The 25,808-nt window shown below is 38.8% G+C and overlaps 1 protein-coding gene across 2 annotated transcripts in view; it reads right to left on the bottom strand.

The window, feature by feature from the left end:
- The window catches only part of NLK (nemo like kinase), a 146,965-nt gene that overhangs the window by 17,367 nt on the left and 103,790 nt on the right, over positions 1 to 25,808 (bottom strand). For both annotated transcript variants that reach the window (XR_003437960.1, XM_027130384.1), the window contains exons 4-6: positions 8,034 to 8,140; positions 6,464 to 6,549; positions 1,697 to 1,906 (exon numbers count right to left, since the gene is read on the bottom strand). Coding sequence is in view for 1 of the 2 variants with exons in the window: in XM_027130384.1 (XP_026986185.1) it covers positions 1,697 to 1,906; positions 6,464 to 6,549; positions 8,034 to 8,140 (403 nt within the window). In the remaining variant the exon portion in view is untranslated. The remainder of the gene's footprint in view (positions 1 to 1,696; positions 1,907 to 6,463; positions 6,550 to 8,033; positions 8,141 to 25,808) is intronic.

Genomic DNA, 25,808 nt, shown 5'->3' with positions numbered 1-25,808 from the left:
ATGACATATCATCTTACAGGTAAGTCTGTTAAGCTCTACCTTCTAAAGAAATTGAATAGTAAAGTGAATATTATCAATAGTATCCAACATTAGATTATTTATGATAATTTTTTATCACCAGGATCAATTTTAAAAGATGTAAACTTAAACAAAAAGACTGAATGTATAGCAGAGGAATAGATTTAAATGTTGATCAGAGCATATATAGTTTCTAATGTATCAGTTAACAATTCTTGGTAGATAGAGCATAAAGGAAATGATTTCATTTTTGGTCAGGTGCATGAATTATTTACAAAGATACACAATAGTTAGGGTGATCTTTTAAAATGTGATCAATCAAAATCTTAACACTCCCTTGCTCAAAACCCTTGCTCAAAAACAGAGAGCTTTCCATCACACTTTGGATAGAATAAAATCCAAAGTCCTTATCAGGTCTCCATGGTCAGGCTCTTTCTCTCTGACCTCATCTCTTACATACTCTTCCTTAATCAAGCCATGCCTCCAACACGCCACACTTGTTCCTGCCTCAAAGGGCTTTGTTATGCTGGTTGTCCCTTTTGTCCCAGGTATGCTGCTGGCCTCACCTCCGTCCAGGCACCTTCTGGTTGTCCCTTTTCCTGGAATACTTCTTCCCGGTATCTTGCTCCCTCATTTCACTTGGGTCACTCCTCAAATGTTATCCCTTCAAAGAGTCCTTTAGCACTGCTCTGCTCCATCATCATTCTCTATCCCTAACCTGGTTTAATTTTTTTCTTCATAGAATTTATCATTACTTGGGATTATATTTATTGGTATACTTATTTTCTATCTCATGTGAAAGTTTCACAAAGCTTTGTCTTATATGGCTGTATCCCTCACACCCTGGCACACCACCACCACGACCATCATAACTGCTAACGTTTACTAAGTGCTTACTAGACCCCAGGCCTTACTTTCAGCTTTACTACTTCATTTAATCTGCACAACAATCCTCAGGAACAGTTTAACTTGCCCAAGATTTGACAGATAGCAAATGGCAGAGCTAGGATTTGAACCCACCAATTTGATTCTACGGCCTGACTCATCATTGTTACGTTATTCTCACGCAAACAATACTGTTAAAATTTATGAATAAAAAATACTTAGGAATTACCCCAAAGAAAATATGGGTAGTAATGAATTAGCTATAAAGACGGACAGTTAAAGTATAATATCAGGAACAGTTTCCTGAAGCTACAGTTTAATCAGCTCCTGATGTTCTCTGCCACATTTAAATATTTTAGCTCAATAAAAGTTAGAAAGGTTTCTAAATGTTCATATTTAAAGAAGTCAACACTTAAAATTTATATTCTAAGCACAAAGTGTAAGTACATTAAGTCACCCAATACATTTTCATGTCAGATCCATTCAGTTAGAAAGAACAGAGGCCCTCTAACCACTGAAGATTACACCTGTGCAAACTGTTACATCTGAGTCTGCTGCCATGCATCAGTGCGTGTAATAAAGTCAACATTCCCTCTAATAGGCTCATACGTTGCAAAATCAATATCTCTGTAACCTTCAACTTCATAACTTTCTGAATTTTAAGTGAACTTGAATTTGCTAAAAGCAATTTAGACAGTACAATGAATAAGCCCAAGACATGTGTGCAAGATGGTTTTTCCTTTAAATCTGTAACAGAATTGAAAAGCTCCTAAAGCCTAAAGTGAAATCATACCTGCTGAATGGGACTCTGTGCCTGAAACAGTATTCTTCGTCCTAGTAGTTCTGCAAAGATACATCCGACAGACCAGATGTCAATAGCATTGCTGTAATGACGGCTGCCCATCAGGATTTCCGGAGCCCGATAATACTGAGTAACAACTTCCTGAGTCATGTGACGGGATTCATCTAATTCTTCCACTCTGGCCAATCCAAAATCACAAATCTAAATAGAAAAGATTATCAAAATATTGTCAAACAAATATATTTACAAGTTTAAAAGTAAAACAAAATAACAAAAAACTAAAATCTTGATAGACCTCTGAACTTTGAAAAGTTTTCAATGATATAGGCAGAGTATATTTGTGTCAACATAATTTGATCTTATTTGGATGAAAGGGAAGAAAAGTCTCAAACTTCCATATTTCTATATAAAATGATGTATTGTAAAGATATGCTTTTCACTTTTCATCTGTTTTCAACTGGAACTAACTAAACAAACAAAAAGCAGCTGAATGCATACTTCTAGGTTTGATGAACAAATCAAGCTGATTTATTTTCAAGGCTGGCTTATGGAGGAAGATATTACAAGGAAAATCTTGAAGACCTCCTGAGCTAACTAGGTTCACTATCTTTTGTTTGTTTGTTTTTGGCCGCACCACATGGCTTGCAGGATCTTGGCTCCCCCGACCAGAGATGGAACCTGGGGCCCCGGCAGTGAAAGCGCCAAGTCCTAACCACTAGACTGGAGGAAATTCCCATATGTTCACTATCTCAATGGAATATATATAGTAAAATTTCTTTAAAGCTATGGGTTTCAAACGGAGTCCTGCTAAATCCAGTTCTGAGGAGGTACTTCAGGAGTTCCGTAAACATTTTACCTAAATTTCACATGTATCTATTTAAAATACACACTCAAATGTGTGAATATGTCAAAATGTAGCACACTGTAGAATAACAATGCTAACAGGTTCCTTCATTTCTTCACACCATTAACATTTAATTAATTGAGTGCCTGTTATATTTTAGACAGTATGCTAGAACTTGGAGACATAATGGTAAATGAGAAAGACTGATTAATTTACATGCAGACCTAGGAATAAATCTTTTCTTGCTCCTTCTGTTTAAGTGAAAAGTATTTGGAGGTTGCAAGGTGAGCTGTTAGTAAATAGCAGCAGTGCCACCACCAGCAACTTCTGCTTATTTTCAGGAATTAAGATTTTCTTGATACTGGGCAACCAAAACAAAAACTGGGAGCACTGAGGATGAGATAAAAGAGTAATGACCATCTAAGCTCCAGTGTTCTCACTGATTAACTCTGAGTCAATATTATAAGGGACAAAAAGAACACTTTTTTTTTTTTTTTTGCGGTACGTGGGCCTCTCACTGCCGTGGCCTCCCCAGCTGCAGAGCACAGGCTCCGGACGCGCAGGCCCAGCGGCCATGGCTCAAGGGCCCAGCCGCCACGTGGCCTGTGGGATCCTCCCGGACCGGGGCACGAACCCACGTCCCCCGCATCAGCAGGCAGACTCCCAACCACTGCGCCACCAGGGAAGCCCAAAAAAATAACACTTTTTATCTGTCTTCTAAGTTGAGGTCCCAGCATAATATTTCATTTGAAAAAAGGGTCTGGAGGCTTAAAAAAACTTGAAAACCACTGCTTTAAAGAAAACAAATTTTACCCCTAATTTTTGGCAATCCTCTCTTTTTATCTTGAATGTACTATGCCTGGTCACATCAAATGAATTCATGTTTGTATGTGGGGATGAAGAAGTATAAAGCCAACATCTTTAAAACTTAAAAATGAAAGTAAATTTCCAGATCACACAGGAAAAACTATACCAAAAAGGAAGAAAGGCATATGTTGTTTTTCAAATCCTCCCAAAGGCCAGTGTTCAAGTAACACACAATGTTTAAACGCTCTATTACTTGGCCAAAAAATTTTAGGATATCTTTTAAAACAAAATAAAACCAGAGGAAAGGACTTAAATCTACTTTAATTTTCTTGTATTTATACTAAAAAGAAAAAAAAAAACAACCAACCACCTACCCAGCAGAAAATGTTTTCTCTTATAAAACAGATCTGGAATCATTTTTGGCAATTTATCTGGAAGACAGGCTAAATTCAAAGTAAGAAGCTTATATGGTCAGATAACCAAAAAGATATTCGATTTCCAGCAAAATTATCTGTTTTGTGCCTAATAGTAAACAAAATATATTCACAATCTGAAAGGGCGTTAATTTTTAAAAAATGTTTTATCATAATTATTTTCTATGCATTTTTACGTTTGAGAAGAGAGTATTAGCATCAGTAGACTGGCACTCTACTCTGGCTTTTAAAAGTAGGCTGCTAAGACAAGTTAAAGGAACAGAGCAAAATTTCAATTTGTTCTCATCTGTATGTTGTTTATTCATAAATGACATTTTCTTTTAGTTACTCATTCATGTAGCCAGAGGTTACAATACCATAACGATTTGGAAAATGGACTGCAAGCAGTTAATGGCGTCAAGCATGACAGATTCTACACAAATGCTTTGTGAAGTTCTCCAACCAGAAACTGAAATAAGAAGAAACTGGCTTAAATTGTCATAAAGTGACTTGGTATGAATAGGACAAAGAATTCCTGACTTTAAGGTTTTTTTTTTTTTAAAACCAGGGTTTATTTATTTTTAAAATATTTATTTATTTATTTTTGGCTATGTTGGGTCTTCATTGCTGTGCATGGGCTTTCTCTAGTTGTGGAGAGCGGGGGCTACTCTTCATTGCAGTGCGCAGGCTTCTCATTGCGGTGGCTTCTCTTGTTGTGGAGCACGGGCTCTAGGCGCACGGGCTTCAGTAGTTGCAGCACGCGGGCTCAGTAGTTGTGGCTAGCGGGCTCTAGAGCACAGGCTTAATAGTTGTGGTGCACGGGCTTAGTTGCTCCACGGCATGTGGGATCTTCCTGGACCAGGGCTTGAACCCGTGTCCCCTGCATTGGCAGGCGGATTCTTAACCACTGCGCCACCAGGGAAGTCCCTGACTATAACATTCTTAATTTTTTTTTAAGAATAAAAATAGGTTATGGGGATAGGTTACAGCTCTTTTTATTTTTATTTAAAAATATTTATTTATTTGGCTGCGCTGGGTCTTAGTTGCCACATGTGGGATCTAGTTCCCTGACTAGGGATTGAACCCGGGCCCCCTGAACTGGGGGCGTGGAGTCTTAACCACTGGACCACTAGGGAAGTCCCTACGGCTCTTTTTAAAAAGTGATGGTGGCAGGGGAATGAACTCAATGATCTATAGAAGGAATATTTACTTTAGTGGTTTTTGGGACAATTAATTTTCTGTGGAAACAAAAGAATGAACTACAATATTAGTTGTTTTCAGGGAATATATGAAAAATAGGTTTTAAATCTTTCTAGAGTTAAAACAGGAACAGAGTTCTTCAAGGAAAGAGTGAAGGGAAATTTTTTATTCAAAAGCAGTATAACATCAGCTTTTGAAGAAAACTGGCCCACAGTTTAAAGAAAGCATTTAAGATAAAACTGAAATTTGGGCTTCCCTGGTGGCGCAGTGGTTGAAAGTCCGCCTGCCGATGCGGGGGACGTGGGTTCGTGCCCCGGTCCGGGAAGATCCCACAAGCCGCGGAGCGGCTGGGCCCGTGAGCCATGGCCGCTGAGCCTGCGCGTCCAGAGCCTTTGCTCCGCAATGGGAGAGGCCACAACAGTGAGAGGCCCAAGTACCGCAAAAAAAACCAACAAAAAAACCCTGAAATTCATTTATATACTTGGTTTTAAGGTTTAGCTTGCCAACAAGCTAAGTACTAATGACAGTCTTTAAAATATGTTTAAAAAATGTTTAAAATAAGACAACATCTATAAACAGTTCTTTTCTTTTTCAAATATATCAGTTGAAATGTTAAGAATATTTACTGTAGACTGAAGCACCATATAATACTTTAGCCACTCATAAAATAAGAGGAGCTTTAATTTGCTTACATAGAGATGACTCAGCTCTAGGAAGGCCCTTATCTCTAATTTCTATGATAGGGAAAACTATGGTGGGCCCCTCACTAGGAGTTCTGCTAATACACATCTCTATTAGGGGTAGGGTGTATGTACACATGTGGATTTTGCTATTTGTGAGCCACTCTAACAAAAGACAATGGGGTGGGGATGGTACTGGGGTAAGAATAAAAAACTGAAATTGACATCTTGAGATTTGCGGGCTGCTAACCGTAATAAATCCTGTAATCAATACCCCTTCAGAGGGATAACTGAGAATTGGTTACTGTATACCATGGAAATACATTGGACCCTTTCCTGGCTTAGTATTTTCACTTCTAAATGTTTCGATTTCCCTACTTTGCTGCCTCAGTCAAAAAGCATATAAAAATGTTAGCTGTGCAAAAACATATAGACAGTCTTCTTAAAAGCCACACTTGATTCTTACGTAAGTAGAAGCTTACTGGTCTTCCAATCTTTCTTCTGATATACACTTCCTTTATAATAGAAAAATCTGAAAAGAAATCACCTTCTCTATTCTTATTTCTAGTCACACTGAAATTCCAATTCCAATGTTTCCAAAACATGTGCAAAATATCACCAAGAAACCATGAGCCAAGACTACAAATTAGTTACTATGTCCATGACTAGTGATATTGCTAGAGAACACTGGGTTCTCTAATTTTTGGTAAAGTGATGAAAATAAATTTAACCATTTCTTTCACAAAAACATGTTCTTAAACGTGCCTTGACGTTCCAATTTTTTCTTACATGTTTAAATAAACTGAAAAGCTACCTTTAGAACACAGTTGCTGTTCACAAGGAGATTCCCTGGCTTAATGTCTCGATGTAAAATGCCAGCTGAATGGAGATATTTCAAACCTGAAACAACAAACAGATTTAACTGCAGATACTTAATTCCTTTTACTCAACCAATGATTTGGGGAACACCATAGAAACAAGAGTACAGGATTTTAAATTGTTCTCTAAATAACTGCATAATGAACACTATTAAAAGCTTGAGTTAGCCCTACCTCAAAAAACTATAATTTATAAAATGTCATCAAAGGTTTGCACAGTCTAGAGATAATGTCTATAATTCGAAAGATTACTGAGGTTTAAGTATATAGACAAGCGTTCCAAGCACTGGAGTTAAGGCTGACCAGACCAATAACCTTGAATTGTTCACAAGTGTGGCTACTGGAGCTCTCTGCTGATACTCTCAACCTGTGATTGTGAGCTGCTCCCACAAAATAGTTCCCATCAACCAGCAGGGAGCCTTTCCCAGGACAGATCTTCACTGATGAGACAAAATTCAGAAACTTGCCCAGGTTTGTTGGTAGTATTCTCCACCACTAAGAATCAAGAGGGTAATTAATTACTTTAAAAATATTTTTGACATCTTGAAAGACTGTGGGCTTTAGCACTGCTAAAGATCACAGCTTCAAGGCTGAGTCTTCTGAATAAAATACAGCAAATCCCTTTTTTTTTCCAAGTGTGAAAAAAGGTCCAATAGCCAATATCTCCCCTCTACCCCCACCCCACCCCCATCCCCAAATATCAACAAATCTATAGAAGGTGAACTTTCTAGCTCTAACACTGTATGTGCTTTAATTCTTTTGGCAGATGCTTGTCAATTTTTATAAAGAATGCCTTAATTCTTTGAATCCCGCGGGAGAAAAAAAGTACTTTACTAGGTAAGAAAACTGTTTCAGCTTTAAACAACTCTCCATTTGTAACGGCAAAATTCTGAAGGACACACCTGATGACCAGAGGAAGCTCCAACAATGCCAGCCCAAATCGCTTTTCTGTCAAGTCAGTGCTCTTTAATGAGCCAGCCTAGAGAATTAGTTAGCTGGCTGTTTCTATCAGTCTCCTCCATGCTTGAAGAGTCATTTTGCTTTTCTAGAGTTGAACTCAGGCATGCCTGCCAACACTCAGGCCAGGCCCACCTACTGCTGGCTTGAAGAATGTATGTTATCCATAGGGAACACAGTTCCTTTTCAATTTAGTCATCTGATGCCAGCCACACACTCCTACTAAAGGCTGCTTAGTGGAAACTTTGTGACAAAGCATTCTTGTTTGACAAACCATCTTGCTTATTTACCTCCCTATATTAACCCCCTCGACTACCTAATGAATTAGATAGGCCCTTCTCTTCCATCACTGAAAATAAGAACCACTTGGCTACCCTTAAAAGCCTCTTATTTAACATCAAGTATAGAAATTATTAAATATACCTTGGTCAAAAGAAAGAAGTTGTTAGGGAAGAAGTAAGCCTTGGAAGGTCAGATTAGTTCAAATGAAAAGCAAAACATTTCATTTATACAGTGACACTACCTTTTTCTTCATAAAGAAAAACTTACCTCGCAAAATCTGATAAAGAAAAACTTTGACATGATCTGAGCTGAGTGGTTGAGGAGAGACGATAATTTTATGTAGGTCACTCTGCATCAATTCTGTGACAACATATCTTGAGGTTTCAAGTTAAGGAGAGTTCCGAGAATTCAGCCCCCAATCCCTGCAAAGTAGGTACCAGGTCTAAATAACTTCTGTTCTTAAGGCTGGAAAAAGCTTAGGGAAAGAAAGCTTCTAGACAGCATGAAAGAGGTGACAATTCCAGCCCTCACAAGATAAAACACTGCCAAAATTAAAGAATTTTAAAAAGTTAGCAGAAGTAAACAACCAAGTGACTTCACTATAATTAGCATTATAAAAGAGAAAACCAAGGGTAAATATTGTCAGTGACAGCTGGGCCAGGAAGAGTGTGAAGACCAGTCTGAGGGTCTATTCAGACATGTTACTGGAGTGTCCTTTGAACCCCAAGAGAGGGTTGTTGGTCTCACCCTAGGCCACCATGGCACCAATGGAAAAGATGACAACCTACCTATCAACTGTGGCTTAAGTTACTCTATAAATCATGGTACTCCTAAAAATACGCAAATGGTTAGTTCAAATCCAAATCTCTCTACAATCTTCACAACTGAATTCTTTTATTATTTAACTTTTTATACATTTATACTTCCCTTACTAAATTTTAAGCTTCCCATGCTTTGCACTCTGTTATATCCTCAGGGTTTTGCTCAATCAACACAAGGCAGATGATCAAAGGCTGGGGCGCAGGGAGCAATGGAGATGGGAATTCAGGACTCTTGTGAAGGCACCACCTTTTGCTTTATCTAGAAAAGGAAAGATGCATGTCTTACTCTGCCTGCAGTTAAGAACTCCTTAAAAGTCTGGGCAAGCTTTATGATTTAAATAATATAAGCTTCCTTAAGTCAAGGGGAGAGGGCCTTTGACTTTAGGAGGCTCCTACCAGGATTCAAATTCTTCTGACACCTTGTAAAAGTCAGTTTCACATTCTGAGTCAAACAGTAAGGCTCCCCCAGCCCTGTGCACCTCAAAGCAGGGAAAGGCAAGACAAAATGTCAGTTACTTTGTTTTCTTACATAGTTCCTCAGATCCTAAAATTCTTCTTCCAGAAAGGTATTATGGAGGCTGTAGTCTTAGGGTGCTTACCATTAGCTATAAATGAACTAAGAGGTCCTGGGGCTCTTGTTTCAGCATTTACATGCTGTTTTAAGGGTAAATGCTGGGCTTATAAAAATAAAGACGAGAAGGAATCTGCCTTCAAAACTTAAATTTTCAAAAAGTGATGTTAGGCTTTGTATCTTACCCTTATGAGCTTTAAAAAGTCTCTTGTAGTAAGTGATTATTATTTGGGGAGAAGGATTTAAAAACACTTCTAATTTAATGTTTTAGCAAAAACAGGTAGGAAAAGGGACAACTTGGGAGTAAGGGAGAATAACTGATAACACTCGACACACCATAGTTGGAAACGCCCTCCTCCTCGAGACATTTTCTTCAACTGGCTAGCAGGACACCCAACTGTTGACTTTCCTTCTCCCTCTCTGGTTCTTTCTTCTCAGTCCTCCTTTGTTGGTGCTCTTTCCCAAGCACTTAATGTTGAAATGCCCCAGGGCTCGGTCCTCTTCTCTCTCTCTCTCTTTTTTGGTCATGCAGCATGGCTTTTGGGATCTTAGTTCCCCAACCAGGGACTGAACCTGGGCCCTTGGCAGTGAAAGCACAGAGTTCTAACTACTGGACTGCCAGGCAAGTCCCTGGTCCTCTTCTCTTTCGATACTCACTCTCTAGGGTAATGGGATCCAGTCCCATGACTTTAAATAACATCCATGCTGATGACTCCCAACTTTGTATCTCTAGTTAATCTTCTTTCCTTAAGTCCAGGCTTGTCTATCAAACTGTCTACTCATCATCTCCATGGGATGTCTAATTGACAGCTTGAACTACCATGTCCAAGATGTATTCTCTATCTTTCCCCCACCACACACTTTCTAGGTGTAGGCTTTCCCACAGCAAACCTATTTTTCCAGCAGGTTGGTCACACCACAAACCACAGACCTTGGAGTCAACCTTGATCCCTCTCTCACTCTGCCTCCAATCCTATTGGTTCTTTCAAAACTTAGCCACAGAATTAGACCACTTCTTATCATGTCCACTATTACCAGCCTGGCCCAAGACCCCTAGATTTCTAAAACAATTCTAAGCCAGAATACATTTTTCACTGTTATATTTTGTCTGTATATTGAGTCACTTTATCATATAGAAAATGCAATTTTAAGCTTTTTATCCTCTTAGGTTTAATTTTTATGTTAGGTTTTATTAACCAGGCTCTTTCCAAAGAAATTAGTGAGGAAATGAGATCTGGCACGTAGAATTTCCTTATAGGAGTTTTCAGTGACATGTTAGAATCTTTCTATAAGATGATATACATCAGTTAAATTACAATATTATTATCAAGGTTAGATTTAGTTATCTTCTTAATAGTTAAAAATTTTTTTTCTTGTAACAATTTCCAAACACACAAAAAACTTGAAATAATTCAACAGTGATCACCACATATATGCCTACCACCTAGATTTACACTTAACGTTTTGTCATATTTGCTTCAGTGCACATTTACCATGGCCCTTTCCATTCATCAATTCATCTTATTTTTTAGATGCACTTCACATAATCATGCTTTAGAACGAAAGCCAGATTATGTCACTTTCCTGCAAAACCTTCCCATTTCATATAGAGGAAAAGTCAAAGTCCTTAAAATGTCCTTGCAGGGCCATAAATGATCTGGCTTTCTTCCTTCTCTAACCTCCTGTCACTTTCCTCTTTGCTGTTCTCTGAAAATGCTAAACACACACTAACCTTAGCCCTTTCCATTTTCTCTGCCTGGACTGTGCTTCCCCAGACATCTACTTGGCTAACTCTTTCACCTCCTTTGTATCTTTGCTTCAATTTTATCTTTCGATTGAGGCCAACTTTGACTACTCTAATAATGTGTCCTGCATTCCTCGTCCAATTGCTACCCCCTCGCACAACCCTACTTTTTCTTTTTTCCTGTAGTACTTATCCTACATAATTTACTTATTACATCTATTGTTTGTCTCTCCAATCCTTCTCCATGAGGGCAAGGTTTTTTTCTCTGTATTGTTCACAAGTCTATCCAAAAGTCTCAGAAGAAACAATGCCCACATATAGTAAGTCCCCTGTAAATATCTGTTGAATGAATGAATATATATTGAGCACCTACTAGGTATTAGCCACTCCATTAAGTATTTTAAATATATCATCTCATCTAATTTCCATGGCAATCCTACAAGATAGGCAGTGGTATCCCCAATTACAGATGAGAAAATTGAGGCTAACAGAAGGCAAGTAACCTGCCTAAGGTTACATAATAGTGAAATTGACTATGTTTAAATTGTTTCAGTGGCCCTACACAATTTAGAATTTTACCTTCTTTTCTTTTGAGTTATATTTTAAAAAACTCTAATAGGGCTTCCCTGGTGGCGCAGTGGTTGAGAGTCCGCCTGCCGATGCAGGGGACACGTGTTCGTGCCCCGGTCTGGGAAGATCCCACATGCCTCGGAGCGGCTGGGCCCGTGAGCCATGGCCGCTGAGCCTGCACGTCTGGAGCCTGTGCTCCCCAACGGGAGAGGCCACAACAGTGAGAGGCCCTCGTACCGCAAAAAAAAAAAAAAAAAAAAAAAAAACTCTAATAAAATATACTAAATGTTCAGTGTTCTTTATAGAAGAATTTCAGCTAATAAATACAGAAGTAATGAAAGATTAGGGGAAAAAAATCACTGTTTTGCAACCTCTATGACACCGTGGATCTAAGGTACCAATTATCAATGGTTGCTAAAACCACTTGAAAGGAATGAGACCCACATCAACTCAATCCACCACTCAATCTTAGCAGCACTTATTGTGGGACAAGATATTATGTCCCTGTGATATACACACCACTGCCTAGAAAATATTCATGTCTTAAAAAACAATATAATCAATCTTCTAGTTCTAATTATCAGTTTACTAGAAATATGGGAAATAAAAAGACATCATGAGGAAGCAATCAGCTAAACACACAACGTGGATCATTCTCCAGGAAAAATATCCCCAAAAAATCAATGAGAAAGAAAGAAAGAAAGAAAGGGAGGGAGGGAGAAAGAAAGAAAGGGAGGGAGGGAGAAAGAAAGAGAGAGAGAAAGGAAGGCGGGAAGGAAGGAAGGAAGAAAGAAAGAGAAAGAGAGAAAGAGAAAGAAAAAAAGAAAGGGGGGGGGTTGTGAGGGGAAGGGAAGGGAGGAATGTTTGGGATAAAAAGTCTCAAGAAATATAATAACCAAATGCAATATATGTACTTTGTTTAGATCCTGATTCAAACAAACCTGATTAAAAAAATGAGATCTTTGAGGCAATCAGGGGATAGTAAGGAATTAGCTAATTTTATTAGGTTATGATGGTTATGTTTTTAAGGCCCTTACCAGGTAGAATTGCATATTTAAGTATTTTTAGGTAAAATAATGTGATAGTTGGGATCTACTTTAAAATAATACAGCTCTCCTTTCCCCCTCCTCTCAATAAAAAGGAAATGAGACTGGCAAAATGATTAGTAATTGCTGAAGCTGGGTATTGTGTATATGATAGATATTATACTATTGTCTCTCCTTTTGTGTATTTTAAAAAATTTTCCAAAATAGTTAAAAACCAAAAATTCATCACAGAACTAGGGAAATACAAAGAAGCCAAAGCGTATAAAAACTACATAGAATCCTACCTCTTTGAATTAACCTATAATATCTTCATGTAAATGTTGTGTGTGCATACCTATATGTATTTTTAAAACTGGGATTATAGCATACACATGGCTTTGCTGCCTGTTTTCTTGCAGAATTTTTATTACTGTAGAGGGTTCTAATGTATGGATATATTTATAATTCATTTAACCAATCTGTCATTGTTGAAAATCCAAGTTATTTCTAATTTTTAAAACTATTTTAAATAAACATGAGATAAATATCCTACATATATAGCTTTATGTGAATCTGATTATTTCCTAGTGATATATTCCTTGTAGTGGAATTATCGTGACAAAGTAGATCATATTATATACATATATATATATATACACACACACATACATATATATTTTTTTATTTAAAATATCTTGTGAATATCTTTCCATGGTATACAATTCTTTTCTATCATTTAAAGTGCTTAAATAGGGACTTCCCTGGTGGCGCAGTGGTTAAGAATCTGTCTGTCAATGCAGGGGACACAGGTTCGAGCCCTGGTCCGGGAAGATCCCAGATGCCACGGAGCAACTAAGCCTGTGTGCCACAACTACTGAGCCTGTGCTCTAGAGCCCGCGAGCCACAACTACTGAAGCCCGCGTGCCTAGGGCCCATGCTCCACAACAAGAGAAGCCACTGCAATGAGAAGCCCGCGCACCGCAACGAAGAGTAGTCCCCGCTCGCTGCAACTAGAGAAAGCCTGTACGCAGCAATGAAGACCCAACGCAACGCCCCCCCCCCCAAAAAGTGCTTAAATAGTATTCCAATTTATGTAATATGGCATGACTTAAGCAATCTCCTACCAATTGGCCTTTAGGATATTACTGTTGTTGTTGTTTTTTTTTTTTTTGCGGTACGCGGGCCTCTCACTGTTGTGGCCTCTCCCGTTGCGGAGCACAGGCTTCTTCAGACACGCAGGCTCAGTGGCCATGGCCTACGGGCCCAGCCGCTCCGCGCCATGTGGGATCCTCCCGGACTGGGGCACGAACCCGTGTCTCCTGCATCAGCAAGCGGACTCTCAACCACTGTGCCACCATGGAAGCCCAGGTTATTACTGTTTTGACTGTAATGTAGCTTTGTGTGGGGGGCGGCGGCATAGAGCTTTAATTTTGTTTCACAAAGGATCCTTAATTATGTATAGATCCTCTCTCTTGGGTTAATCCATTTCTCTAGAGAAGAGCCCTCCAAACTTCTGTCTTGGAGGGCACAGGCCAGGTTGCCAGTGTTCTGTATCAGTGGGGGATGGGGCCAAAGACACCACAGCTCCGTTCATGCTTTCTCCAGGAAATAAAGCATTATATGGTCTCCTGCGGAATAGGAGACGATCTGAACATTTGAACATCTTACTACTTCTTACACAGGCTTGCAACCAATTCTGTGTTTAGGCCTACCTGCACCCCTACTTTCTGAGATACTTGATGCCTCCAAACCCTGAGCTGCTCTGATGTTCTGAGCAAGAACTAACTTGTTTCTGGGTTCTCATTACTGCCAGCAGAGGTTTCTGCCTCTTCTAGTTTGAGTTCCTAACCCTTTACTGACATTTTAGGGGGGCTTCAGGAAGAACTGGCAGTAAAGATTTGTGTTCTATCAACTGTGTTTTCAGATTGAAAACTGTTTACATGTTTATTGGCCATATATATGTGTGAGTATGAGAGAGGGAAAAAGACAGAAAGAGTGAGAGAGAGACTTGTTTCTTTTCTTTACTCAATTTTCTACTGGGGTGATAATTTATTTGTAAAAGTGCCTTACATATTAAGGATATTAACCCTCTTGTATATACTAAAAAAATTTCCCACTAGGAAATCTTAATCATAGGATAGAGACAGGAAAAAACTTCTATTTGCACCATTAAGCCTTAATCAGAAGTCCTAATATTCCTGAGTTGGTTCCAGAAATCTCAAGGGACGAAAACAAAGGAACATTACACAGGAAAAAAACCAAGACAGAACAACAGAACAAAACCAGAAAAACTTCACAACTGCTATCCCTGTATTAAGTACTATCAACTTAATATCAACTTGCAGTTTTACTCAGGGAAAAAAAATTCCTAAAGAGAGTACTCATCTGTATGGGATGTCAGCCATGTCTTCTGAGTTTATTGACAATTTTTTTCTTCCTGCCAGGATTGAAAAGTTCTTGCATGGAAGTGAAGAGCAGGTTATATTCTATTCTGCCTCACATATCTGTATAAAACAGGTAGCCAAGTTGCGATTCCAGAATCTTTACTGTTACTGGTGACAGTTGGTATGCATGCAAACAGCAGAGAGAAAACATCTTAATTTTCAAGTTATCAGGTTGAATTCTCAGGGCTGGCACTTGAAAAATCTTGCTTTGACTTATAAAAGGAAAGAATTGATACAAAAGCCAAAAACAGAGAATAAGTATGAAATAATGTCATATGCTTTCTTCTAACAGTGACTATATTTTCAAAGAAAAGGGAAAATCAAAACACTGGCTGGAATGGGTACTGTTCTAATCAGATATTTTATAAATAATTACTAATTTCAGAAAAAACTCTTACGTTTCACTTAGCATTACGAAACATATATTTCCAGATCAGGGTGTTGTTCACATCCTAGACCTGTTGGATTTGAACTGACAACGTTGGACAATTTTGACCACCAAAAATAGTAATTTCACATTGTTCAACCTAACACAGAGCAAAGTATTACCAGATATCAAAAAACCCCTGAAAAACAAGGCATTCAAAATGAATGATTTCAAGTGGTAAGTCAATTCTTCTATACTAAGAGCCCATACATATGTGCACAGTTTCTTACAAAATATAAACCAGCAGGTATTCCCTCTGCTAAATGCAAATAACTAGATTACTATGTTACTGTCCTCAGGATCTGTGAATTTAAAAAACCTTTCATTCAATCTCCTGTTATAATATTTAAGAAGAGTTTAGAAGAGTGTTACTTTCATATCTCTGCTTCTTGAGAAGATGACATGCTGGGTTAAAAAAAAATGAAGGTAGGTTAATAAACTCTTTTTTTTTTTTTTTAAATAAACTCTTAATTTAACCAGAAAGTCCAGGGCAAAACCACATACAGCCCTGTCTACCTTGACCATTTTGTTTACCTTTGTGCAGAGATGCTTTCCCCTCCTCTAATATCTTTTAAACATAAAAGTCTGATAGGGCTTCCCTGGTGGCGCAGTGGTTGAGAGTCCGCCTGCCGATGCAGGGGACGTGGGTTCGTGCCCCGGTCTGGGAGGATCCCACATGCCGCGGAGCGGCTGGGCCCGTGAGCCATGGCCGCTGAGCCTGCGCGTCCGGAGCCTGTGCTCCACAACGGGAGGGGCCACAACAGTGAGAGGCCCGCGTAAGGCAAAAAAAAAAAAAAAAAAAAAAAAAAAAGTCTGATAAATTTTAAATGTATGATTTTTACAAAGTGATTAAAACAGCCACTCTGCAGAGAGTAAGTTCTGTCAAACTTTAGTTTAGCAAAGTAAATTCTTCAGGGTTGAAATGAATATTTTTCACCTCACGAATAAAGCATTTTTTTCTTCACAGAAAACAAGCCAACGACCAGGCCAACCTTAAAAAATTTTATTTCTCTGGAAAATACAATTCCTGAATTTGGAGATTTAACAATATAGCTGCAGAATTTAGAAGCAACACACACCACTTTATGATAAGGTTTCTGCTTTGCTCTAGCAGAAATCCTCTGAAGTCTCAATCCCTAGCATAATGTCTCCCAGATGTCTCAACTAGTTGCCATGCCAACTAAAGCAGCTTAAATTAAATGAGGGCCTGAAAAGGCACCTGCATCACTCCAGGTCTGTTGCGCATTAAATAAAGCTCTCTTGACAGGGACTCAGAGGTGCCATTAACTTGAACAGCAGCTATCTGATTATTGTTTCTGAGTAATTTAATGAGGGTCTCCAAACAAGAAGAAAAACAGGGTGCTCTTTCCCTCTCCCGTCCTTCTAAATGGGACAGCCTCTCTGACAGCCGGTGCACCCACTGGGTCAATGACTTTGCTGTGGCCTTTTAAGTTAGCATTGGGTAAAGGTAAAACACAGGACCAAAGTTAGGACTTTCAGGAGAATATCAGCAGATTAACCATTTTCCCTTATTAAAACTCATCATTAAAAATATGGTTGTAAAAAACACACTGTGCATGGTATGCTAACCTCAGAGCGATCTGAACAGCGCTGCTATAAAATAAATTGCTGCTGATTGCAGCAATTAGTTAAGTACCTCCATGAAATATGGATTTCAAAATGTACTGATTTGCTTCAGAAAAACGAAAGATGCAAATTAACAATTACAAATGCAAGGGTGGGGGCGGTGGGGGGGTATGGCAGCTCTCGATGCCTCAGGTGCCCAAGAGGCACAAACGTTTCTGTGTTGTTTTAAAGAGTTAATTGTGTATGGTTTTTTGTTTTGGTAATACTGACATTTCAGAAGCTTCTTTATATATAACAGGGTAGAAAATAGTCCCTTTGCTGCTTTCTCAATTATTAGTCAATGGGGAATATCACTTAAGAGAAACACAAACTTCAGCTAGAGAGGTCATATGATTTACCCAAGGTCACATTCAGTCCCGACTCCTAGTCTAGTGCTCTCTCTACCCCACCAAGCTGCTTCCCATAGCAGCTTGCCTACTATTCCCATTTCTTAACCAAATGTCACCACAACATGCAGATTACTTTGAAATAAAGAATAGCTGAATTACTTTTAATTATGCGCTATGAGAAGAAAAGGAGAAAGGAAGCTAACTTTCTGTTGAAGCTACTTATGTGCCACTTTATATGTCATCTCATTTAATCCTCACTAACAATACCTAATTTGTAACCATTTCTATTAAGATATGAGCACACTGAGGCTGGGACAGGTTGAGCTGCTGACACAGAGCTAGGATTCAAACCCAGATTGTCATGATTTCTAAGACTGACCCTTTCCATGAAATTCTGCCTCACTCTGTTTACTATCAAGAGAGAAAATGAAATCCATAAGACTGACATTATTTGCATGTTGCAAAAACCAGGTTCCAAGCAAAAATCAGAAAATCAGTACTGCAATACATGATGTGGCTTTCAGAATCCCTCCCTTGCCATGTGCCTTCAAATGGGAAGTCACTCTCTTCGTTCTTCAACAAATATTCTCAAAGCAGCATGTGCTAGACACCGTTCTAGACACTGGAAATTTGATGGTCTATAAGAATGTCACTGCTGTCACTGAGTTCATAGCCCACCAAGGGAGACGGACAATTAAACAAGCAATTACAACAGATTCACTCAAAGATCACAACAGTGTTATGGCTGTTAATCTCATAAAGCCCCTTAGGCACTGCTTTGGGATTAAATATGCCAGATTTGCCATCACACAGCCAACAGGAGTAAGAGAAACAAAGTAGCACAACCAAGAAATATTATTCTAAAAAGATAAATCTCTAAATTATTAGAATTGCTAAATCCAATAACTACAGAGATTTAAACCTTTACTTAAACATGTGAGAAACCATCAAGATTTCTTCAGCTCCTACTGAACTTCTAATTAGATGCACATTCTAATTGGCAATTTGCCTATATCTATAAAAACACATACACACTTTCCTTAGGTTTCCTAAAATGGTTCACCTTAAGACCTTTTTAAAAACACGTGAGAAATAACAAAAATAAAAGCAAATAACACTTATTGACCTTCCTCTATGTGCCAGGCACTTTCTAAGCACTTTATATGAATTACCTCTATGAGTTCTCACAGCACAAGTGGTAGGTTATTCTAGAGACTACTTGTTCTCTTTTTGAGTTTTAGTCTTTCCTTTTGGAAGGAACTGAATCCGAAGATGTCTGAAGTAACTGCCCAAATCCACACAAGTACTCTTTTTAATTTCTTCTAGGATCTGTAGTCTTAGTTCTGTTACCAGTAGGCCACAACCTCAAATAAGAAGCAATCCCACCGTTTGCTGAAGTATGATCTCAGTTTGGTGAAAAATATTTTTGAGCCTACTATGTGCCACTTTTAACATAGGTCACCTCATTTAATCCTCATAACAGCCTGGAACTACTCCCATGCAACAGATCTAGGCTGGGGGTGAAGGAATGTCAGGTGGACAGGCTAAATAATGATACTCCTTTGACCAGCAACTGAAAAATAATACAAGGGTTAAAAAAAAAAAATCATAGAGGCAAGTGTTTCTACCTTATACTTTCTTTGCCTCTGTCTCTTTCTACCTCCTGAGTTCCTTCCTTCAAGTCTTATTCCTTTCACCCTTTTTTCTTTCTTTTTTTAAAAAAATTTATTTTTGGCCACTCCGTGTGGCATGTGGGATCTTAATTCCCCGACCAGGGGTCAAACCCACACCCCCTGCATTGGAAGGGTGGAGTCTTAACCACTGGACTGCCAGGGAAGTCCCCTTCCACCCTTCTTAGTCAAATTACAAAGCTAAAATTGACAATTCAATAAACATTTTCCTGTACCTATGAATCACGTATGCTTACTTGCATAGCTTCATATTCCCTATTTTTTTCTTAACGGATAAGGAGAATTTTAAAAATTCACGTGCGCGCATGTCTGTGTACATATAAAGAAGTCCCAGCTAACTTTTTGTGTGTGGTGGGGTAGAGGGTTGGGCTAGTAGTCCTTGAGAAGAAAATGGGAAAAAAAGAAAAAAAAACTGAACTAGAAAAATCTCTGAACTAGAGATTGCTGGAAATATAGGACAGGCTTTGGTTGGAGATCTAAATTGAAAATATAAGTTTATATATTATATTACATTAGATATGGTAAGAAATAAACAAGTCTCTACTAAATGAAATCTGCCACAGATGGGACGTTATTTTTTTTTTTTTTTTTTTTTGTGGTACGCGGGCCTCTCACTGTTGTGGCCTCTCCCGTTGCGGAGCACAGGCTCCAGACGCGCAGGCTCAGCGGCCATGGCTCACGGGTCCAGCCGCTCAGCGGCATGTGGGATCTTCCCGGACCGGGGCACAGACCTGCGTCCCCTGCACTGGCAGGCGGATTCTCAACCACTGCGCCACCAGGGAAGCCCGGGGTGTTAATTTTGCTTTTGGTTACAATCTTCTTTTTCTCGCACAAAGTTTTAATTTTTTATTAAATATTTTTCCCATTCTTTCCTTCTTTTATTAAAAAAAAATCTGGATTTTGAAATTATGGAAGCATGCCATTTATAACCATTAATGAGTTATAAATTCAACCTTACTGATATGATGTTCTTTAGAATAATGCACATCAGTGTCAAGAGCTGAGTTGTTAGTGCATAGAGCCCAAATATAATATGCATGACACCCTGCTAGACTCCCACAAAGGTTGCTGAGGAGTAAAATGTGTTCATGGAGAACAGAGGTTGAAGCAGGAAAAAGCAAAAATAAGAAATCTTCTGAGGATCAATCAAAGAAATGAGGTAGGAATGTATTAGAGATACCAGAAAGGCAGAGAAAAGGGAGGAGTGTTTGGGATTAAAAACAGTTTTGTACAATTTTCTTTGATGCAAGAAAGGATTATGGGCAAGATGACTAGGGAACTAATGTAGATGGATAGAGCCTGGCAGTCAACTACCCTCAATGGTAAGCCTCCCCTGACCTCTTGCTCCAATTAAAACAAATCTGTACTACAATCAATATTTGTTTAACCCACCTTTATGATGCTGCATCTATTTTAGGAAGTAATTTAAGAATGCATCATAATCAGCCTCATGCCAGAAAGCCTGGCTACTCCAACTGTCAAGTAATTCTGCAGAAAAAGCTACATAATCACCACAGAAACAAATGCTGACATCAAATTCTGACCTTCAATTATGAGTAAGATGATTGAGTCCTTTTCTGTTTTTAGGAGTCATGATTACTCAGGCAGGCAGTCACAGAGGCTGCAGGACGGGTGCCAACAGCAACTTTGTTTAACCACCATCATTCGCATCAATAAATACTGACTAGGTACCAAGTGGGTGTAGAGAGCATGCTAACTCAATGACAAAACAGAGAAAAAAGATGGATGAAGGCAAGGCAACATTCAAGAGATTAGAAGAAGCCTGAGATTGATGTGTAAAAATCAGGTAGAGAAAACAAGAAGGAAGCAAGAAGATTTTAATGTACACAGCCACAGAAGCTTGATCAAAAAAAAAAATAGCTGGTATTTATTGAGAGTTTTCTATGTGTCAGACTTCCAGCTTAAACTTAATTTGCCTCATCTACCCCTAATTACTCTAAGTAAGTCCTATTAAGATTCCCATTACACAAATAAGTGAAGAGGTTTAGAGAGGTGAAGGAACTAGCCAGAGGTCATAGCTGGTACACAGAGGAGTTGCTGCTAAATCCCAGCTTTTGTTCTTGACCTGTGCTCTGTCTTTCAAAAGATGAAACCTCAAAAAAGGTGAACAAAATAATTCTACTTAAGAAGAGAGCATATTTTTAAAATGAGTTAAACGGGTTTAGGCAGTGTGGTGTAGGCTTTGGAATCAAAGACCAGGTTAGAATCTCGACTCGGTCACTTACTAGCTTGGTAACATTAGGCAAGTTAAATAACTTCTCTGAGTTTGTTTTTACTTTTATAAAAGAGGCACAATGAAAATAAAAACAAAGAAAGAGGCACAACCTACTACACAGGGTTACTGCCAGGTTTAGATGTTGTACGTGAATCACACATAAATGCCTGGCACATAGGGAAGAGTGATTACGTGGAAGCTGCTGCTACCACCATCACCACTGTTATGGGAAGAACACATGTGACTATGTTCTTATCTCCTCCTAACATCCCTCCCCCCCCCCTAAGAAAAAGCCAAAGGAAATAAGTAAAAACAACAAACACACGCAAAACAGGCAACCAATTTAAAAAGCTCTTTTAAGGTACTGATCTTAAAAAGAAAGATCAGAATCTCAAAAGGGTATCACTGCTGAAAAGGAAAATTATATTCACTTCTTATTAATGGGGTCTCATGTACTAGTTTTCTTGGCACCAAAAAACAGTATGTCCATTTGTGATACTCACATTCCTTCATAAGAGGACAAAAACCCTTTTCTTAGACAAAGAAAAGTTTTCTACAGGGCATACTGCATATTACTTTTGCGAAAGAACTAGGGTTTGTTTTGGACAGATTGGAAACTCAAGGGAGCAATTAAAAGTGTTAATCTCTGTGAGACCTCCACACAGGGGACTCCTGGTTTTGGTAAAGGGCTTCTAGTAACCTGAAGAGTTTCTCAGTCTGAGCTCAGGGTGGTACACATTAGCTATCATACTGGTTTCCCCTAACTGATTAGTATTCCACATATCCATAACAACACACACGTGAAACAAAACTCTGCTTGGCTCATGCATATCATATTTCCTTTGGAAAAATGCCACTTCAACCTAATCCTATTATCTACCATCTGGGTTCTCTTGCCACCCCTAAGTGATGTAGCAGTACGAGGAAAACTGTCAATAAAACACATAATTATTAAACCTATCACCAACAATTCAGTGCTCTTAATTTTAATAATGACATTCATATATATACAGAGAGAAAACCAATATAATAAGTAATACATAAATAAATTGTACTCCGGCTAAAATACAGATTTGTGCTAGTGCACTGTAGGTCTATTAAGTTCCTTGAAGTACTGCTCTCAAATAAATTGAGTTGGTAGCTGGAGACTCAGCTGGTCTATGAAGTGGCTAAAAGCCCCACTGCTTCCCCATATCCTCCAATTAAGGCAGGCCTGATATATTTAGTGGCTTCTGAAACCTCTGGGCATGTAACACATGCCTCCCTGGTGTCTACCAACCTTAAAAAATAGAAATAAAGTCAGAACAGTGGGATAGGACAAAAAGATCAAATAAATAGTCCTACGAGCACCCCTAAACTCTCATACCTGAATTAAGTGTGTCAAGAGGCTAATAATCAGAAGGTTAACCAGTTCAAGAGAATGATGATGGGGTTATTTAGGTATGGCTTTGTTGTTATTCATTATTACCCTCTATTAGTTGGGAAGTCTGATAGCATTTCATTCCCACCAGCTGGGAAGTTTTAGAGGTATATTTATTTTGTAATAGAGGTGAAAAGACTAGATTCTAGCTTTAGACTTTTTTGGCTTCACCTGAAACACACGTGTTTCAAAGAGCTGGTGTGAATAAGTTGCTCTGACTATAGTGACTCTCTTCAAAGCAGAGGGAAAAAAATTCCAACTGTGAGCTGGAACTTTAAACAGTTCTTTTAAAACAACCTCAGGATTTGCTAGTACACTAAAGCCAAGGTAATCTTTGTGCAGTCAGGAAGGGACTGCTACTAGGAGATGTGACCACTACTTTAGGGCATAACAAGGGGAGTGGTTCTGGGACTGCAGGTTGAAGGAGGAGATTAGGTCTTATCTTTCTAATTAATAAGAAAGGTTTGGTTAAGGTAATGGAAAAAGAAAAAGTAGTAAGAAAGATATAATGTGGATGCAGTCTGGATGGAAGGCTTGGAGCTGCTAGTGGGTTGTATATAGAATATATTTTCTGGTAAGAGGAGGCCACGTAAGGGAATATGAGGTACTGAGGTTGACAACCCATTCCTCATTAACAGTTCACATCTTATTATTAAGACAAAAAATCTTTCTATAACTAGGCTAGGTTTGTTACTGACAGACCATTATGAAAGTCCATTTGTTTGTGATGAGTACTTGCTAATGCCATCTGTTGGTAGCTGGCTTGGCACACTTTGTTTGCATCACAAAGTTCATAGGAGTTCCTATTGTCTTCCAGCTTCACTAAGTTCTACTTCCTCTGTAAGGCCTTCCCTTACCACTTTTATAGCACTTATTAAGTGCCAGCTACTGTTCTAAGTCTATTTAACTATCCCAATTTATTCCTCAAAATAACTTTATGAGGTAGGTACTACTATAATTTTCATTTTATTAACCAGGAAATTGAGGCACAGAGAGGTTAAGTAACTTGCCCACGAAAACACAGGTTGGACTTCCCTGGTGGTGCAGTGGTTGAGAGTCCACCTGCCAATGCAGGGGACACGGGTTCGAGCCCTGGTCCTGGAAGATCCCACATGCCGCGGAGCAACTAAGCCCGTGCTCCACAACTACTGAGCCTGTGAGCCACAAATACTGAGCCCGCATGCCACAACTGCTGAAGCCTGCAAGCCTAGAGCCCGTGCTCCGCAACAAGAGAAGCCACCGCAATGAGAAGCCTGCGCACCACAACAAAGAGTAGCCCCCACTCGCCACAACTACAGAAAGCCTGTGCGCAGCAACAAAGACCCAACGCAGCCAAAAACCAAAAACAAAAAAATCCACAGAAAACACAGGTAGTAAGAGGCAAAGCTGCGATTCAAATCTAGGTGGTCTGGTTCCAGACTCCATGCTCTTTGCCACTACGATAGATTTTCTATTACCTCAAGCTAGCAGAATGCTGACTAGGTCGGCCCTGAACTGATGATAAAGATTTTGAAATAAACAGAGGATAAGGAGGTTGTTCCCATTTCATGATGTGATAGTAAGTCACCAAACTCAAGACCGCTCTTGTCAGGCAGCAGAACTAACGGATGATGAGAGTATGGCAAGCAGAAGGAGTGGAGACGGCACTGATTTTAGAGTGCTGTTATGTAGGCTCCAACATCAAGAACATGTATTGGAGGAGCCACCAAGGCTTCGTAAGGAGAAGAAAGGGAGATACTTGGTGGTCAATTTCCTAATATAACAATCCTCTAAGGATATGTAATGAAGGCAATTTTCCATGTTACCATGTTCAGGCCTGCCAATCAGTCTATAACTTATATTGTTTCCACCTCTCAGACAAAAGAGAATAAAGCTGATTCATTACCCAGCTTCTACAGTCAGTAAAAACCAGGAGAATTTATAAACTATTATGAATAAATGATTGCTATTGATAAGGGCTATGCAAATATTTCATAAGAAAGCACTGCTATATAAGTACTTTAATAATAGAAAGCTAACCATTCTGGACAGCTCAAGTTGTGCATATATGTGAAAATCTGTGATGTGGTCTTATGTAAAAAAACTACCTATCAGCTTCAAAAACTCTGGCCATCTAGAGTTCCGAACTATAGCGGCTGACCTGTCTGCTTAACTGAACTGAAGTCTGAGAACACATTTAATGTTCTATGTGCAATCAGCAACTGAGGTTGTGTGAGAAACTATTAATGATGCGTTAAAAGCCTTCAGATAGCAAAATAAGCGTATTTAACTGGTTTAGCTGGGTTGGGAGAAGAAAATGGAGAACCTGCTGTATCAAATTATTTCCTACAGAATGAATATAGACAGAAAGCTTTGAAAACACAATTTTAATCCCTGACTTCAGATATTAAAAACTGGACAATTCTTTCTTCCATTTCATTCTGGACAGAGACCAACACTAAGCCAAATTATAAAGAAGAAATCTTGCAATATTAAATATTTATCAAGTAGGAGCCATCCATGTTGGTCAACAGTTTTACAACTATTTGTTTTAAAGTCTTCATCTTTATGCAATATGAGCTAAAACAAATATGAAAATCAGGTGATTTTTCCAAAAGGACAAGGCGAATTTTTGGTTTAATAAACTATAGTATGTAGATACCCAAGTCTGATTCCTGAAGCCACAGATTCTCTTATATGAAAAGTCCAAGAATGACAGTTAAAATATTCTTAAACTCACATTAAGCACTAATTCTGAAATCCTGCCATTCCTGTTGGAAGGAAAAATCTCACAACCATAAATATGGGAGACTTAACAGTATCCTTTTCCTCACATTTTTTTCTTCCAAAATCAGGTCCACAGAGGAGGGAAATTTCAACCTCGATCTCAGATATATAACTGCCTATGAAATAAAAACGAGGGCATTAAATAGCATGGATAATGAAAATCCGGTTTATGGGTATTGTTGATTTCAAACAATGCTTTCCATGTGAAAGAAAAACAGCAATGCATCACAGAGAAAATTGCTTTCTCTGGTAACAAATGGTCAGCCCTAAATCTCATCATCTTCTTTGCAACAAAAACCATGGGCGTCTTTGCAACCAGAAAAAAATTGGTGTGTGCTTCAATTAGAATCA

Source organism: Aethalodelphis obliquidens, unplaced genomic scaffold (assembly GCF_003676395.1).
Source record: "Aethalodelphis obliquidens isolate GAN/ISIS:26980383/991018 unplaced genomic scaffold, ASM367639v1 scaffold38, whole genome shotgun sequence".
In the NCBI taxonomy this organism is placed as follows: domain Eukaryota; kingdom Metazoa; phylum Chordata; class Mammalia; order Artiodactyla; family Delphinidae; genus Aethalodelphis; species Aethalodelphis obliquidens.
Note: the sequence above shows the minus strand (reverse complement) of the source record. Positions and strands in the feature narration are given on the sequence as shown.